Genomic DNA, 17,070 nt, shown 5'->3' on the forward strand with positions numbered 1-17,070 from the left:
AACTCAGGAAACAATGACACAACTTAATCTTATACCACAATCAATATATAACTCAAAATTTTAAATTGTAATATTTAGATCTCATACTTTTAGTTTAATTTAATTTTTTCCACCCTAATTTTTATTGTTAATTAGAGTTTATCCTTTTAAATTGATATTCAAACTCCGTTCCTAACTATTAATAATATACTTATATGCACTCAAAAATAATTAACTAATGTCGTTGAACATCCATCTAAATTGGTGCCAAAATGTTGGATTTCAGCTAAAATTTCTTAGACGCAAGTTGAAAGAATAATCTTTATCGCAGCATAAAATAATTATATGATTCAGCAGTCAAAATTGTCAGGAATTATTAATATCCGTATATTTTAAATTCTACTCTAATTATTGAAAGATACGTATACTATTTTTTGTTGTTTTATTAGTTAAGACGAACACAATAAGTCAGTCCACATGCAATCGCGAAAACATGTGCACGTTTTCAAGTATGAGTAATTGGATAAATACATAAATGATTAAATATTAATATGGCAAAGGACAAAGCGCAAAGGGAAAAGACTAGTGTCCTTTTTTTGGTATGGAAACCATCTATTTTAGTTTTTATTTTTTTTCTTTTACTTGTTTATATTTTATTCATTAATTAATAGTGTATAAACTATGTAATATATTCCTACAGTTTTATGTTGATAATTTTGTGTAAATTTGTGAATAAAAAAGTTAGTTATTTTTGTAGGGCTTATTGCTGAAGGCCCAATAATGAAATATAAGTCCAGCAAATTTTGAACGCCATGATCCCAATTCCCAAATTGCAAATAGTGGTACTCAACCGCCACTGGGGGCGCGTGGGTAAGAAAAGGATGATATGTGTGGGCCCCAAAGTCATTCATCTAAGTTTGTTCAACCAAGGTACTCATCAACGTAATTCTCTGTCTTCGCTCCAAAATTTTATTTTATTTCTTTCCCTTATAAATTTTGGGCAAAAAAGGGAAAAAAGAAAATAGAAAGGAAAGAGGAGAGGAGGGTTTCCTACGAAAATCAAGGGCTTTTTGCAGGTTTAGTTTAATTGCTAACATTGATTAGGAATTTTAATTATTGCATCCGATTTCAATTTTTTATTTTTAATTGATTTAGGAATTTTCTTTTTGTCGACCAAAGATTTTGAGCGAATGGCTATGGCAATAGCTTCGGACGAAACCACCAGCATGTGCGATCACTGGTATTTATTATTAGCATGAATCCGTGATCCTCTTCTTGAATTAATTTCCATTCGTTCAATTTTAAACGCAACATGTTTCTTGTCTTCGGGATCCTAGTTCATTTGTTTCTGTTCTTATATCGGCTCAGATTGTCTTTATGCTTAAAAATTGTTTTTTTATTATTGGCGTTGTGGGAAATTTTCTTGCCTGATTTTTCTAGAATTCCATTTATTAAGAAATGATTAGTAATTTAAGTGAACCAAATCAAGCTGGAGAGGGAATTACTTTAGTTGAATTATCTGCTTTGATGTCTGTCAGGACCCGAATCGTGTTTATTTGATGCGTTTATGCCTTCATGAGCATTTGTCGTTACCCATAGTTGAAATTCCATTGAATTTTTAAAGTTTGACTGTGATTATCGGGAATTTTGAACATTTCAACATAAGTGTTGGTGTTTTGTTTTGCTTTTGCTAGTTTTCTATTGACTATAACTTTGCAATCCTCTTGATGCTGGGAACTGTGTTGCATATATTGAATAAAGCTTGAAGCTTTCATTTCTTCCTATTTATTATGAATGCTCGTAATTCATAATGACATCAGTGAAGTGTGCTTACACGGTTAGGAAGGTGAGTTGTCGATGAAAGATTACCGAGGTTTGTCTACTGTCTTGTTTTCTTGCAAGATGGAAGTGCATTATCATTTTCTGAGTTGTGTTTTGATTGATGTATGCCTCTGGTTTGAAGTGCTTGGTATTTGCTAATTAATTTGATGTTGCAATGATGTGTTCTCTAATTCAGTTTTATGAGGAAGAAGTTCCTCTTACTCAAATATATAATAATTATGGAAATTTCCTCGCAGAAAAACTCTTTAACAAGTATTTTTCCTTTTTGATGGTTCAGTGACAGGGCCATACCTTCTTCAAATATTGATTTGCATTATGCTCATTGTTCTCGTAATCTTGAAAAATGTAAAGTTTGTGGTGACATGGTCCCAAAAAAGCATGCTGAGGAGCATTTCTTAAACACCCATGCTCCTGTAAGTCTTGTCTAGTTCTTTACAAATGAATTAGTTCTTTAACTTGCTTTTTCTCATCTATCTTCTTTCCCCATCACTATTATGGCTTTTTCAGTGCTATTTGTGCTAGAGAAACGAAATTCTCTTACCCTTGAAGGTTTCTTAATAAACAGCAATAATTTGTAACATTCAAATGTGCCTAAAATTTGGATTATTAGGCTGTTTTTTTCTTCTAAATAAAATCTATGGAGAAATTGTAGGCTTTGCTATATTTCCGAGGTTCCCAAATCATCTTATTGGTCTAGGATTTGTAGTTGATCTGATGGACAATTTATAAAGCCTGTTAGTGAAGGATTTTCGACTTAATATCAGCTCTCTCTCTTGTCCCCCCTTTTAAACTCAAGTTATCTCTTTTGGGTTTCAATGCATGAATTTGTCAAGGGAAGACTATTTTCTAAGATCATAACTGTAAGGTAGAAATTGTTCAACCAAGTCATAGTTAAGTGCTTATTGTCGATGAAGGTTTGAAATGTTATTGAAAGCGAAATAAGAGAGAACACAAAGATTCTAGTTATTCCTTTAACATTGATGGTAATGGATAAGTTTAGTTAACTACAAGTCTAGGGGTCTTGGTTATCTGTTTGTTGATTCAGTCATGCTTGTATGTCGATACCTAATGTGCAAGTGCATTTGCTATTGTGCATCTACATTCTACTGTTAAATCTAACATAGTAAAAGCATGTCTTAACATTTCTGGTGTTATCGACTCCATGTATATCAAGCAGGTTACCTGTTCACTGTGTAGTGAGACAATGGAACGTGAAATTCTAGCTATCCATAAAGGTGAAAATTGCCCCCAGAGGATTGTTACTTGTGAGTTTTGTGAGTTTCCATTGCCTGCTATTGATCTGGCTGAGCATCAGGTACTAATTTTTTAATCATTTTTCAGTAAAGGATTCCAATGATTTTTACTAGGTGAAACTGTTATAATGTTGATGTTGCTTTGCTATTTCAGGAAGTATGTGGGAACCGGACAGAGCTCTGTCATCTGTGTAACAGATACATTAGACTGAGAGAAAGATATAAACATGAAAGTCAGTGTAATGGTATTCCAGAAGACAATGTGGGATCTTCCAGGTATACATGCTATAATTTACAATTGCAATGTTCCAGTAGGAATAGGTTATTGTTTATCCACAATTTTTTTTTACGACTGATGACCTATGCTCTGAAGTTATATTTTGTCTCCCTAGTATCTAGTAGCAAGTTGGCATTTTGTACTCGCAAATTTCAGTCCGGTAATTAGTAACTTTCAGTTATCTGAGGAGGATTTATGTTAAAAGTATTCATTGCTTTCTATTGAATGTATTTCCATACCAAGAGCTAGTTCTTTGGGAAATTGTGTCTAATGCTGCATTTTGGATGAACATAGTTGTGACTTGTGTTTCAAATCACGGTCCGAAAACGTGATAGCGCCTGCGAAATAGCGGTTTCGCTGCCGTCCGAGTTACCCGCTACACCCGCAATAGTGCCCGCGACGGCCGCAATAGCGCCTGCGACAGCCACAATCACGGTAAACCCGAAATGACCGAAAATGCGACCGCGACCATGATTTGAAACCCTGGTTGTGACATTTAATCAAGGGTTGTATATGCCATGTGATTTTTGCCCTTTTCCCACCCCTTCCATTAAGCTATGTTGCTCCAATTCTTTAACTCTTTTTTATGTATTCGTGTTCAATACTTTTATCTGATGGACATGGGTATGGGGGTATGATCCTTCAAGATCCTCCAAGTACATAGAAAAAGGAACTGAACATATATATCCTTGTCGGGAAAATATCATTGCGAGATGCTCATATCTAAATCCTAGTAACATAACCATCAATCACAAGAACTACATAATCCATTATAGGCCAGGAAATAGTACATATTTGAACTTGTGTTGATCTCACCTGGATATTAATCGAACCTACTTCAATTAATAGTAATGATGTTTACTGCTAATATTTGGCGCACACTTCTATTAGTAATCCGAAAACTGCATCAGGATTTAGCTTTGTTTTCTGCATTGTCTAAAGAGAATTGTACCAAGTATCACAGGTTTAATTTCATGGATTTGGGACCTATGTTTAGGGATGTGAGGCCAGCTGAAAGGGAGCAAGGTGCTCAGAGAAGGCAGCCACCTGAATATTCACGGAGACGACTTTTATTCACAATTGCAATAGCTGGCATTGCTGTTTTATTAGGATCACTTTTTTTCCAGAAGACAATGGAGACCGGTCCGGTAATTTAGCTTTGTGTAAGTCAATTTGAGAGCTTACGTATTCGACTTCTGTAACTCAAATTTATCCTAGAGCGTATACTACTTGATGTTTTAAAACTCGATTCAGATTCTGATAATTTATGGTCAATCCCTTCGCCATATTTGCTTCTTCACTTCTGAATTTATGTACATGAAAATGAAACTATTACTATTGCCTTTTTTGTAATTCCTAATTATAATCACTATAGTAACAGAAAAATATTTTGAAATGTTGAAATATTTCCTTCTTTTCTCATGCATATACTGTGTTGCTTGAGGTGGTTTGAAAAAAAAATCTCGACTCTTTTTTTTCAAGAGATGAAGTCGTTATTCGGTCATTTGTGTTAGATATTACCGAATATCTTCAAATTTGATATGCTCTTAATATCATGATCAAAATGGAGTTTAGGAGTTGGAGTCAGTTACATGCGGAGAAAATTAATGCATCCCATCACGTCTAAAATAAGTACCTTGAAAATAATTTAGTCTTATTTTTTAAAAATAAATGAAGCATGAAAAATGATGTTGAATTGTTAATAATACTAAAAACTTAAACAGATATATTAGGACTAAATTGAAGGAAAAGGAACTTACAGTGGTTAAAATAGTAATTAATATGTAAAATGAGACTAAATTGAAAGAAACTAGAAATTGAAGGGCTCAAACGTAATTATACACGTTGATAGATTAAATTACAAAAAATACAGATTAATAAGGATTACAATAAAAGATAAACAAGTAAAAAGGACAAATTTACAATATATATAAAGGTGGAAGGATTTAACTAAAATATCAAAATTTCGCTGAACAGTGAGTTGGTCGTCCAAAACGATATTGTTTTGATGTTTGAACAATCAACCCGAAACGAAATCGTTTTACGGAGCTATTGTATTTTTAAGAAAATAAAGAAGTAAATTCGTTTTCCCATTTCCATCGTGAAATCAATCACGCGCCTTCGACTGTTAAACCCATACCCGCCACATTACCGTAGCCGAAGATCAATCGCTTGCGACTGCCGCTTCTTCATTGAAAATATTTCCGATTAACCAACCACCGCCATTACCGCCGTTTTTCTCTTGTACGGTGATCTTATAACAGCCTGATACCGTGACAGAGGATCATCCATGACGAGCACTGTGGGGAGGATCATAAATTGTTTCAGTGACTGTGGTGGCTGTAAAAGTCGTACTGGAAATGCAAGACAAGGTAATTCAAATTTTAAAATTGCCACTTTCAGTTTTATCGACTCGAAGATTTTTATTTATTTTCGAAATTTCTTCTTGAAATGAAAATGAAATGAAAAGGATTTGATTGAAACCATCTTCAATGAAGAAAGGGAGTGGCAATATTAAATGCTTGACGTGGAAGCAGAAAAACCAAGTCATGATCATTGATCAAGATCGTATATTCAAAATTTACATTTAATTTTAGACATTTTCACGATATTATTTATGATATAGCCATATAGTCTTCTTACTCTTACATGCATATCCTAGGTTAAGAAGAGATTGCTTTGTTCTGTAAGCAAAAGCCTCAAAATATTTGTCTGTTTTGTTGGTTTATTTTTCTATTTCTCTAAATTTTAATCCTATCATAAAACTGTTTCTTAACCCTTAGTATTTTCAGATACGTTGAACATGAATCAGGATACAAATTGTGCTCCAATGCTTACACAGGAAGTCCGATTGCATAATCAAGACTGCTATGTAAGTTAATTTTTGTGTCGTTTTTCATTTTGTATTCCTGAAATTGATGGGATTTGATATGCCTAATACACGAATGGTTGGCATCTTATAGAAATTAACATCTGACAGATTTTGAGTTGGTTATGATTGTAAATGGTATTTTGTGCAGGTGGTGATGGATAATGGCATAGTTCAAGTCACATTATCAAAACCAGGGGGCATTGTTACCGGAATACGGTATAATGGGATTGACAACTTGCTTGAAGTTCGAAACAGGGAAACTAATAGAGGGTGTGTGTTATTACAGCTATCTCCCCAGCTGTTTATTAATAGGGATTTCTAAACATGGAATTAATGTAATTAAATTTAAATCAAGATATAAGTTGGACCATGTAGATTAAGGGCAACGAGGTTTTCTAGTTTTTTCAGGGAAAATATTACAAACAAGTTTTGGTAGTCCTCATATAGAAAATTTACTACGTACTTTGTATATATATATATATTATTTTTCTTTCCTAATCAAATCATAGCTAACCAGAGCTTTTCGTCTCTATTTGACTAAAATTTTCTGATTGTAGGTATTGGGACCTGCACTGGAATGAAATAGGAGGCAAGGGAATATTTGATGTGTATGTACATTTTCCTCTTCTCTTCATATATGAAAATCAGAATGTAACAATTCAACTTAATTTCATTAGGACAGATCTTGATTTCTAGAAGTGTCTCTCTTATTATTTGGAATACCAAATAGCTTTCTAAACATTTCATAAAAGAATTACTATTGTGGTCAACTAAAGTGCAAAGCAAGAGTTATCACTTTGCAGAATCCAAGGAACAAGTTTTCGAGTTATAGTGGAAAATGAGGAACAAGTTGAGCTCTCGTTCACAAGAACTTGGAACCCCTCCCTAGAGGGCAAGTACATTCCCCTAAATATTGATAAAAGGTCCGTGCTTAAACCATGCATAGTTTTGCTACTGAGATTTCAGCAAAAAAAAAAAAAGAAAAGAAAAACTATTAATCATAAACATCTTTATCCAGGTTTATAATGCTACGTGGTTCATCAGGCTTTTACTCCTATGCCATCTACGAGCATCTCAAGGAATGGCCTGGTTTTGAGCTTGGTGAAACCAGAATTACTTTCAAGCTCAGAAAAGACAAGTAACAAATTAATTGTTCAGTAATGAATTTCTTTAAAAAACCTACAATTTCATGTGAAATATTCTAAGAAATAAACTTAATTCTTTTGTCCAGAAATGCAATTGTAAGAAATATGGCTTTTATCCTTGTCAAATGGAGTTTGATTATAAGAATTATGTTCTCACATACCGTTAAAAGATAGCTTCCAGTTATTGTTTAAGGCCAGTGATGCAAGTCACTAATCCTAGATAGGTTATGAAATGGAATGAACAGCTGTATGTGACCTTGAGCTGATTCAAACATATGTAGAGTCTTTGAGCCACCAATGTATGGTTTAAGTGAAGTAATTTTGAATAACTAAAGTTGGTTGATTGTGTGGACTTCTGAATTATCACAGGTTTCAATACATGGCCATAGCAGATAACAGGAAAAGATACATGCCCTTCCCTGATGACCGATCAAATGGAAGAGGTGTACCTTTGGCTTATCCAGAAGCAGTCCTACTTGTCAATCCCATGGATCAGAGGCTAACAGGAGAGGTACCTTTGGCATTTCCATTCTCCTTGTGTGCTTGTCTTGGCTATTTTCTCTTCCATATGCAGTAACCTCTTTTCAAGTAGATTGTTGAACAGTTTACAAACTTCATTATTCCAATGTGACAAAGTTTATATGTTGCTTGTCCTTGTTAACTTGAAGTCTCTAGCCCTAGCTTGGTTATTATTAGGATTGCTTTTGCCATATCAGCATGCACGCAGGAATACATGTTTGATATGACTTCTTGATTTTCAGGTGGATGACAAGTATCAGTATTCATGTGAGAACAAAGATCTTCGGGTTCATGGTTGGATCTGCTTTGACCCACCTGTTGGGTTCTGGCAAATCACACCTAGTGACGAGTTCAGATCTGGTGGGCCCCTAAAACAGAACCTAAGCTCACATGTAGGACCCACCACTCTGGCTGTAAGTGCCTTTTTTCAGACAACGGTACTTAATAAAGAAATTGACATCACTTTGTTTCTTTATCTCAGTAAAAAGTTATTTGCTATGATCATAAACTTTTACATTAACTCTTGATTTAAATGGCATCTGCAGATGTTTCTTAGTGCACATTATGCAGGTAAATATATGGTTCCACGATTTGAAGCTGGGGAACCATGGAAGAAAGTTTTTGGCCCTGTTTTTATGTATTTTAATTCCGCAGCCTATGGAAATGATCCACTTTGGCTGTGGGAGGATGCTAAAATCAAGGTTTGATATTGGAAATGCTTTATATTTTTTGCGTTGATATCTTTCGAGAATATAATTGTATGGTTAATCTGCAGATGATGGTTGAAATCCAAAGCTGGCCATACAGTTTCCCTGCTTCGGAGGATTTCCCGAAGTCAGATCAACGGGGTAATGTTAATGGCAGAATATTAGTCCAAGACAGGTATGCATGCAAGATAAATTTTACATCTCTAATAACCTAGTTATTAGAGGTTCACAAAGCACAGATGGGTGACGTGATTTAGATGGACATACTTTTCAATAGAAGCTTGTTTTAGCCTATTAGAAGAATATATCACTGCCCTGTGCTCATTGAGTCACTTATCAGAAAAGTGACAAGATGATTAATAGCAGTAATCTTGATATCAAGAATAACTGCAATAATGATACTGCTACTGTTACTGCATTTTCTAAATTTGTGAATTAGGAAAATAGCTAAAATGATTAAATGTTCTAGACTTCCACTTTTGTTCTATCCACTCATGTTTTTCGAACCATCAAAAATGAAATATTGATTCCTATTCTAATTTTATCCGCTGTTTTTCTTTGTAAGTAAATGTAATAGTTACTTTTTTTTTTCTGTTTATTACTCTATCTAGGTATATCAGCAATGAGAACGTAATAGCTGGTGGTGCATATATAGGCTTGGCTCCTCCCGGAAATGCAGGTTCGTGGCAAATGGAAAGCAAGGTAAGATTGCTTGAAACTCATATTATAATTCCATGAAGCATGCAACAGTAGCTGATACCTTTTGTCTTTCACTCCTTTTCTGTTGACATTTAAGCTTTGTGATTGTAATTTTCTTGATGATGCTAACTGTGTAATTAATCACTCTTCAAGATAGTAATTTTTGTTTTTATGCTTCTGATTAGAACTACCAATTCTGGACCCGAGCAAATGAGAATGGCTTTTTCTCCATTAGAAATATTCGCCCTGGTGACTACACTGTCTATGCATGGGTCCCTGGGTTTATTGGAGATTTCCGACACGAAGCTGTCATTACCATAAGCTCAGGTAATTGCTTTTCATACTTTGATGTACTCATTAGTAGACTAATATCACAATCATGATATGTTTTATGTAATATCAAGTACAGGTTGTAACATTGAAATGGGTGATGTTCTATATGAACCCCCAAGAGATGGACCAACATTGTGGGAAATAGGCATCCCTGATCGGTCAGCTGCGGAGTTCTATGTTCCTGATCCCGATCCAAAGTATATCAATAGGCTTTTTCTCAACCATCCTGACAGGTTAGATGCATTCTTTTGCAATCTCTAAAGAGTTGTGATATGATGAACTCGAGTTTATACTTTGAACAGCACCTATTCTTTTACTCCAGCCTCTCAAAGATGCTTTTGTTCCGTTAGTCTTTTTAAGAATTTTTTGCATATGCTTCGTGTAATATGGAATTTGGAGAACCTCTCTCGAGTTTACTTATTTGATGTGCACAGTCCAAAGAATTTGGAGCTATGCAAATTCCTTCCTCAAAATGTTCTTAGTTCTCATTTTCGGTTCCCTCACCGGCAGGTTTAGGCAATACGGGTTGTGGGACAGATACACAGAACTATATCCTGATGGAGACTTGGTTTACAAAATTGGTGTTAGTGATTACAGGAAAGATTGGTTTTTTGCACAGGTTGTCAGGTACACTGGTACAGCTTATAGCATCAGTTTTGTTTTGTGTGATCTGTCGTTCTCTTAATGGTAGAGTAATTATTGAAAATCTCAGGAAGATAGGAAATAATGCATATCAAGGAACTACATGGCAAATCAAATTTGACGTCGATAATGTGGATCGGAATGATATCTACAAATTGCGAGTGGCACTTGCATCGGCCACTCTAGCTGAATTGCAGGTAAACAACTACACAACATTGCTGACGGGTGAGGCCAGTCAAAGTCTTTGTTGCTTTAGTTCAGTTATCCTATGGAAAAACCATTTTTTCTCAACTTTTTTCTGCAATTCTAGATTCGGGTTAATGATCCAAATTCAAATCGTCCTCTCTTTACGACTGGACTGATAGGGAGGGACAACGCAATAGCGAGACACGGAATTCATGGGATCTACATGCTGTACAATGTGGACATACCTGGTACTAGACTTGTTAAAGGGGAAAATACCATCTTTCTGAAACAACCAAGATGCAACGGTCCTTTCCAAGGATTCATGTATGATTACATCCGTTTAGAAGGTCCTCCTACTACATGTTAATTCGGAAAAGGTATAAATTAGAATTATTAGTAGGATCTGTTTATTAATTGATAAATGTTATACTTGTGAATGATGATTAGTAAAGTGATGAATGGTAAAGCAAAGGAATAAAGCCGGATTTATCCGTAGCCAAAATAATTTATGGATATATGTAATGTAACTGTGTACTTGTTATATGTAGAAGAATAGTTACCTTTATCAGCAAATAAGCAGGTGTTGATGTTTCTTGGCCAGATTGGTTTCTTTCCTGGATTTCTTTTCCATTAAATGTATGCATTTTTCAATCTACATTTCGTATTGTTTTAATCCAGCAATTTAATCGTATGTTTGGAAACATTCCTTGTTCTCAACGCCTCATGTTTATTCTCATTTTATAAATTCGTCATCCCTGTTCCTCCAAATCCTACTACAGCTAGCATTAAAAGGGAGCTTCTCCTTAGCATATCATTTTGGTTTGAACCATTAATTTAAGAATTTAACATTTTTGTCCCTTCAAAAGGTTCGTTTGTTTTTGCTTCAACACAGAGTTCCATTAAGCTTATCAATAACATGTGAAGCCATGTTCAGTCATGTAAGAGGTTTAGACAATTTAAGATAAACGCATTTCCAACTTTAATTTGGCTTGTTAGACAACCAAAGAAGCCGAATTTTAACCCTCAAGGCACCTGCAATCCATGTTTGGGCCTCAAGCAAACCTTGCACAAAACTCTGGGATATCTCAAATCATGTTAAAACTTGCAATTACAGTACCTTATCCAATTTCTATAAAATCATTATCAAGCTTACCAACTGCAGTTTGCTAAAACCTGAAGAGATCAAGTAAAGGAAAATAATGCTTTCCCCCAAGTTAAAAACAAAGTAGGTGAAACAGATTCCTTTAAGCATCTACCAAGTAGCTTATCCAGGAGGGCTTCTGATTGTATTACACGTGAAGTTTCTCAATTGTTAACTTATATATGGTTACCATTTTCTACTTATTTTGTGGAGAAATAAGAGCCGTGCTGAAGTTCCAGAGCTAAGAAAAGGCAAACCATGTCATCACCAGGGGTGCAACTGCATATTCAAGATCATTATGTAATTTTAATTAAACTTATTGTTTACTATGAAGTTTTATCATAATAATCTTTGGTTTCAAAGTACTTTTGGGACTGTTTTTCCACCCTGTCTTGTAATCATTGTGCCTGTTTGAAACTCGTTAGAACAAAGGTACAGGCTATGTTACTTAGACCCGAGTGTGAGTGTCAAATGCGAGTATGTGTCCCACCTGAATGTGTTAAGTTTATTTATTTTTATCTTTGGAGAGTCATATTATCCCATATCCTTGTCCAAATGTGTTGAATACGGATATTTCTAGGAAAATGAAGGGAATGACCATGAAGTTCTTAGTTAATGTCTTTGAAAAGTTTAAACAAAGTTATCTCTTGCTTTAAACATGATAATCGCTGCAGGTGGTGTTGGATAATGGAATCTTACAAGTGACAATATCAAATCCTGACGGGATTGTCACTGGAATACAATATAATGGCACCGACAACTTGCTTGAAGTCGAGGATGAGGAAGTTAATAGAGGGTAACAGCGACCCATAGCATCACCATTGCTATTTTCCTTTCAAACATTGTTCTTTTTAGAGCTAATTTTCCCATGCCATTGACAGGTTTTGGGATCTAGTTTGGAGTAAAACAGGAAGTACAGGGACAACAGGAACATTCGACGTGTACGCGCACCATCTCACTTTTATTCTATGCACTTTCCTGTGTCTGTTTCTTATTTTACGACATATTAGAAGTTAACATGATGGAAGTTGAGAATGCACCATACAGGTTTAAAGGAACAAGTTTTAAGGTTGTAGTAGAAAATGAGGATCAAGTGGAGGTTTCGTTCACAAGAACGTGGGATTTCTCTCTGGAGGGTAGTGTTGTTCCCTTGAATTTAGACAAAAGGTCTGTGCTTGCACTAATATAGTTTAAGACAATTCATACAAAATATTAATCAGCAAAGGCAAACAAACATAACTTTTGCTGCAAATGATGGATTTTCCAGGTTCATAATGCTTCGAAATTCGTCGGGATTCTACTCCTATGCCATCTTTGAACACTTAGAGGAATGGCCTCCATTCAATCTTCCACAAGTCAGAATTGTATTCAAGCTCAGAAAAGACAAGTAACGAGACATCCTCCATATTTGGTTTTGTTCATGGTTTTACATTTGGCTTTTGTCTTGGAGAAAATTTGTAGATTTTTGTCAGATATTAGTTTGACATGTTTGGTAAAGCTATGGTTCATCATATGAAATATTGAATACTTTGATACTTAAATGTTAGATTTCATTACATGGCCGTAGCAGACAACAGGCAAAGATTCATGCCTCTGCCAGATGACCGGTTACCAGACCGAGGCCAACCTCTGGCAACCCCGGAAGCCGTACTGCTTGTCAATCCTGTGGAGCCGGAGTTCAGAGGAGAGGTTATATTTGTTTTCGGTTTATAACAGATAAATAACTCAAAAGGGCTTAAAAGTATCTCAAACAGATTTTCATTTATATTTCATATTTGATTGACTGATGAACAGGTTGATGACAAGTATCAATATTCATCCGAGAACAAAGATCTAAAAGTCCATGGGTGGATATCCATGAACCCCCCAGTTGGTTTCTGGCAAATTACTCCCAGCAGTGAATTCAGGTCTGGTGGACCCGTCAAACAGAATCTGACATCCCATGTCGGCCCTTATTGTCTTGCAGTAAGTACTAGTTAATATTTTAAACACATAGTTCTCCAATGTTTCATTATATTCTGTTGGTCTTTAATGGTGATTCCTAATTATATCAAGTTGTTTCTAAATGATAAAACCAGATGTTTCTTAGTGCTCACTATGCTGGAGAGGATTTGGTGCTGAAGCTCAACCCGGGGGAGCCATGGAAAAAGGTTTTCGGACCGGTTTTCTTGTATCTGAATTCTGTATCAAGTGAAGACAATTGTTTTTCCCTTTGGGAAGATGCTAAAAACCAGGTTTGGATAAGATAGAATCTTCCCATATATTTTTGTTAGTACGAAAAAGAATTTGTACAATTATGGCCTTCAGATGCAGAGGGAGACCCAGAACTGGCCCTACAGTTTTCCAGCATCAGAGGATTTTCCGAAATCGGATCAACGGGGTAAAGTATGCGGCAGGCTAAAAGTTCAAGACAGGTTCCATATTTTCAGTTTCTGTCATTTGCATGTATTAGTGTCACTGTGAATCTTCCTGAATAATTCACAGATTATTTGACATTATTCAGGTATGTCAGATATGAATCCATCCCAGCAAATGGTGCTTATATAGGCTTGGCACCAACAGGCGATGTCGGATCGTGGCAAAGAGAATGCAAGGTGATCGAATTCTAAAACAAAAAGTTCATCAATTGTGAACAAGCTTCTAATTATATGTAACAAATTGTTTGATCAGGGTTATCAATTCTGGACCAGAGCAGATGATGATGGCAACTTCATAATCAATAATATAAGGACTGGTGCATATAATGTTTTTGCATGGGTCCCTGGTTTCATTGGAGATTACAGATATGATGTTGTGGTTAACATTACAGAAGGTTTCGATTTCTGAATCATGAAAATAAGGTATTATATTTTATTGTTGTTGTCAATTGTATTTCACCTCCAATGATATCCAATGCAGGTTGTTCCATTGATGTGGGTGATCTGATATACGAGCCTCCAAGAGATGGCCCTACATTGTGGGAAATCGGCATCCCAGATCGTTCGGTGGCCGAGTTTTACATTCCGGAACCCGACCCTAAGTACATTAATAAACTTTATGTCAACCATCCTGACAGGTAAGTTAAATCATATTGGCATGAACTTACATTTGTACTTGTGTTGGGATGGTTTTGAATGAGCCAAATTCACTTGAAATTCAATGGAAAAATCAAAATGTATGTGATGGCCAGGTATAGACAATATGGGTTGTGGGAAAGATACGATGATCTTTATCCTGATGGGGACTTGGTTTTCACAATTGGCGTTAGTCAATACAAAAATGACTGGTTCTTTGCACAAGTTAACAGGTACACCTCTTCCAACTTTATTTTCCATTCATCAATTGGAAAGAAATCTCATTTTTCTTTAATATTCATAGGTAAAAAACTCATTTTTACAACTTTGCTTAATAGAAAGATGAAAAATAATCACAGGAAGAAAAAAGATGGTACTTATCAAGCAACTACATGGCAAATCAAGTTCACGCTCCAAGATGTTGATCATACTGGAACTTACAAATTGAGACTGGCCCTAGCAACTGCACATCTAGCTGAATTGCAGGTAAATATGCAGTTGGCCTATTTCATTTTGGAGCTTGAATTTGAAACGTATTTTCAATGTCATATAACAGGTTCGGGTCAATGATCCAAAATCAGACCCTCCTCTGTTCACCACTGGACCAATCGGGCATGATAACACAATTGCAAGGCATGGAATTCATGGGCTGTACCGACTTTATAACATAGACGTGGGTGGCGTTGAGCTTGTGGAAGGGGAGAATATCATTTTTTTGACACAAGCAATAAACACTGATTCCCTTCAGGGGATCATGTATGACTATATAAGGCTTGAATGTCCCTCTTCTAGTTCCACCTGAAAGCTTTGGATTTGTATATATTTACCAGAAAATTATCTTTACACATTTCTCATACATGAAGAAGTTTTACATTTACAGATACCAGCTTGAAATAATACAAAGGGGTTATATTTACAACTGTATGAAAAAGAAAGCAACGTGTTACTTGAATGTATAGTTATGTAATTTGGTTACATGGATTTGTAGATTCTTTTCTTGTTATTCTCGGCTTCATCGGCTGCTTCAACCTGCAATTTTTGAGGTTGCAAGTCGGCTGTTGCCGCTTCCTTCTCATCCTTTGCTTTCAGCTTCTTTGCCTGCATCCAAAAAAAATAGAGTTGAAAGAAAAGGGTGGTCTATATAAAAGCTTTCGGTTCTGTTTCCTACCTGACCAACTATGGTTGCTTTAACGTATCGAAATCCCTCTTGCAAAGAAACTCCAAAAGCTAAGCAATCTTTCTTCAGTCGAGACATCAAAGAAGTCCCTTGCCCTTCAGTTCCGGCGGCTGTAGCAGTGGTTGTTGAAGTGTCTAGCGGTGGCGAGTGCTTCATCTCCTCCATGACAATTTTTTTATAAAAAAAATGCAAAGCAGCGGTTGAGAACGGCGTATAATAAAGACTGAAAAGGAAAAAGGTTAGTGTAACAACCCCATACTGTTACTGACGACCCGATTTAATCCGATGTATCACATTAGGATCACTAAAGCGACTCACAATAAAAATAACTGAAAAATTTAAAATTTTTATTAAAACATATAAAAATATAAGTGTAGAAATCTTTCAAATCATAAAACAAAATCCGTTCATATCTCCCATCATAAAAGTTTCAGACTCAATATAAAAATCAAATGTGACCTACATGCCCCCTAATTACACTTGTACCATACTCTATAAGCAAAACCGAAGGAACTCTCATTACTGAAGTCAATAGCTGCACTGGATCAATCTTTTAACCTGAAATGGTGAATAACAAAATGAGATTTGGAAAACTCTGTAATACAGAACTACCAGGTGATGTTGAAGGACGTGCAGATAAATAACAAGCATAAAAATTTTCTTATTGATTCAAACATCTACAAGTCTCTGTGAAGAGCTGAGGTTCCACTGATATTTCTTCAGGTAACAGACAAGTAGATTATAGCTCAGAGGAAACATTCAGAAGATCAGATTCAAAGATTGAAACAGACGTCTAGCGTGTTCCTTCAAAACCAGAGTAAAATGTAATCATAGTTGAAAAATAGTAGTAATTATTTTAGTAAAATAGGTTTTTTAAAATCATTGTAGTACCCTCCATCCGAATACTCCATGTGAAAATCCTCAAGACATCATTCATAAGAGCTTACCTTAGACCCCCTAGGATCTAGGAGTCCAATATGAATGATCATAACAAAAAGGACTTACCAGCTAGCTGAACCTCAGAGACTCCAAATGTCTACCCAGACAGTACCCCAATAAAACAGTTTCAGATAGAACCGGTAATATCAAAAAACAAAAGTTGTGTTTTTATTTAAAATACATAGTTTTCCTCCAACCGTATACCAAATGCAATACTCCATAACAGACATTCATAAGGACTTACCCTAACCCTAGGATCTAGGAGTCCAATATGAATGATTATAACAAAAGGGATTTACTAGCTAG

The 17,070-nt window shown here is 35.5% G+C and overlaps 4 protein-coding genes across 7 annotated transcripts; 3 read left to right on the top strand and 1 right to left on the bottom strand.

Moving 5' to 3' along the window:
• Window positions 1-909: 909 nt before the first annotated feature.
• On the top strand, window positions 910-4,695 carry LOC120190841 (XIAP-associated factor 1-like). 2 transcript variants are annotated; one of them, XM_039193878.1, is made up of 6 exons: window positions 910-1,055; window positions 1,135-1,219; window positions 2,099-2,234; window positions 2,999-3,136; window positions 3,229-3,350; window positions 4,349-4,695. In XM_039193878.1, the coding sequence occupies exons 2-6, from the start codon at window positions 1,170-1,172 to the stop codon at window positions 4,506-4,508; spliced, it is 606 nt and encodes a 201-aa protein (XP_039049809.1). In that variant the 5' UTR covers window positions 910-1,055; window positions 1,135-1,169; the 3' UTR covers window positions 4,509-4,695. The 2 variants fall into 2 exon arrangements, with proteins under 2 accessions (XP_039049809.1, XP_039049810.1); XM_039193879.1 differs by having other exon boundaries at window positions 949-1,055; window positions 1,159-1,219.
• Window positions 4,696-5,395: 700 nt separating this feature from the next.
• On the top strand, window positions 5,396-10,964 carry LOC120190839 (rhamnogalacturonate lyase B-like). Of its 3 annotated transcripts, XM_039193874.1 has the most exons (16): window positions 5,396-5,723; window positions 6,144-6,223; window positions 6,372-6,493; window positions 6,781-6,831; window positions 7,027-7,146; window positions 7,242-7,361; window positions 7,738-7,879; window positions 8,130-8,300; window positions 8,433-8,588; window positions 8,663-8,769; window positions 9,206-9,296; window positions 9,479-9,620; window positions 9,703-9,859; window positions 10,137-10,253; window positions 10,339-10,465; window positions 10,579-10,964. In XM_039193874.1, exons 1-16 carry the CDS (start codon window positions 5,642-5,644, stop codon window positions 10,819-10,821), a joined length of 2,028 nt encoding a protein of 675 aa, XP_039049805.1. In that variant the 5' UTR covers window positions 5,396-5,641; the 3' UTR covers window positions 10,822-10,964. The 3 variants fall into 3 exon arrangements, with proteins under 3 accessions (XP_039049805.1, XP_039049807.1, XP_039049806.1); XM_039193875.1 differs by lacking the exon at window positions 5,396-5,723 and having other exon boundaries at window positions 6,372-6,500; XM_039193876.1 differs by lacking the exons at window positions 7,027-7,146; window positions 7,242-7,361.
• Window positions 10,965-11,755: 791 nt separating this feature from the next.
• Window positions 11,756-15,492, top strand: LOC120190840 (probable rhamnogalacturonate lyase B). The gene is made up of 15 exons (XM_039193877.1): window positions 11,756-11,895; window positions 12,270-12,391; window positions 12,477-12,536; window positions 12,643-12,762; window positions 12,863-12,982; window positions 13,143-13,284; window positions 13,390-13,560; window positions 13,674-13,829; window positions 13,903-14,009; window positions 14,099-14,189; window positions 14,266-14,407; window positions 14,494-14,650; window positions 14,765-14,881; window positions 15,008-15,134; window positions 15,205-15,492. Exons 1-15 carry the CDS (start codon window positions 11,854-11,856, stop codon window positions 15,448-15,450), a joined length of 1,920 nt encoding a protein of 639 aa, XP_039049808.1. The 5' UTR covers window positions 11,756-11,853; the 3' UTR covers window positions 15,451-15,492.
• LOC120190843 lies at window positions 12,558-16,062 on the bottom strand. The gene is made up of 3 exons (XM_039193880.1): window positions 15,817-16,062; window positions 15,566-15,746; window positions 12,558-12,611 (listed from the first exon to the last, which is right to left on the bottom strand). Exons 1-2 carry the CDS (start codon window positions 15,988-15,990, stop codon window positions 15,621-15,623), a joined length of 300 nt encoding a protein of 99 aa, XP_039049811.1. The 5' UTR covers window positions 15,991-16,062; the 3' UTR covers window positions 12,558-12,611; window positions 15,566-15,620.
• Window positions 16,063-17,070: the final 1,008 nt, after the last annotated feature.

This window comes from Hibiscus syriacus, unplaced genomic scaffold, assembly GCF_006381635.1.
Source record: "Hibiscus syriacus cultivar Baekdansim isolate YM2019G1 unplaced genomic scaffold, ASM638163v2 tig00116964_pilon, whole genome shotgun sequence".
Classification (NCBI taxonomy): Eukaryota; Viridiplantae; Streptophyta; class Magnoliopsida; order Malvales; family Malvaceae; genus Hibiscus; species Hibiscus syriacus.

Bases quoted from the DNA above. Each gene is read 5' to 3' on its own strand.
- LOC120190841 (XM_039193878.1), top strand. From the start codon at position 1,170: ATGGCTATGGCAATAGCTTCGGACGAAACCACCAGCATGTGCGATCAC. The intron at 1,220-2,098 runs GTATTTATTATT...TTGATGGTTCAG, and splicing joins ACCAGCATGTGCGATCACTG to TGACAGGGCCATACCTTCTT. The intron at 3,351-4,348 runs GTATACATGCTA...ACCTATGTTTAG, and splicing joins GACAATGTGGGATCTTCCAG to GGATGTGAGGCCAGCTGAAA.
- LOC120190839 (XM_039193874.1), top strand. From the start codon at position 5,642: ATGACGAGCACTGTGGGGAGGATCATAAATTGTTTCAGTGACTGTGGT. The intron at 7,147-7,241 runs GTCCGTGCTTAA...ATCTTTATCCAG, and splicing joins CCCCTAAATATTGATAAAAG to GTTTATAATGCTACGTGGTT. The intron at 8,770-9,205 runs GTATGCATGCAA...TACTCTATCTAG, and splicing joins AGAATATTAGTCCAAGACAG to GTATATCAGCAATGAGAACG.
- LOC120190840 (XM_039193877.1), top strand. From the start codon at position 11,854: ATGTCATCACCAGGGGTGCAACTGCATATTCAAGATCATTAT. The intron at 12,392-12,476 runs GTAACAGCGACC...TGCCATTGACAG, and splicing joins GATGAGGAAGTTAATAGAGG to GTTTTGGGATCTAGTTTGGA. The intron at 14,408-14,493 runs GTTTCGATTTCT...TATCCAATGCAG, and splicing joins TGTGGTTAACATTACAGAAG to GTTGTTCCATTGATGTGGGT.
- LOC120190843 (XM_039193880.1), bottom strand. From the start codon at position 15,990: ATGGAGGAGATGAAGCACTCGCCACCGCTAGACACTTCAACAACCACT. The intron at 15,747-15,816 runs GTAGGAAACAGA...TTTTGGATGCAG, and splicing joins AAGCAACCATAGTTGGTCAG to GCAAAGAAGCTGAAAGCAAA.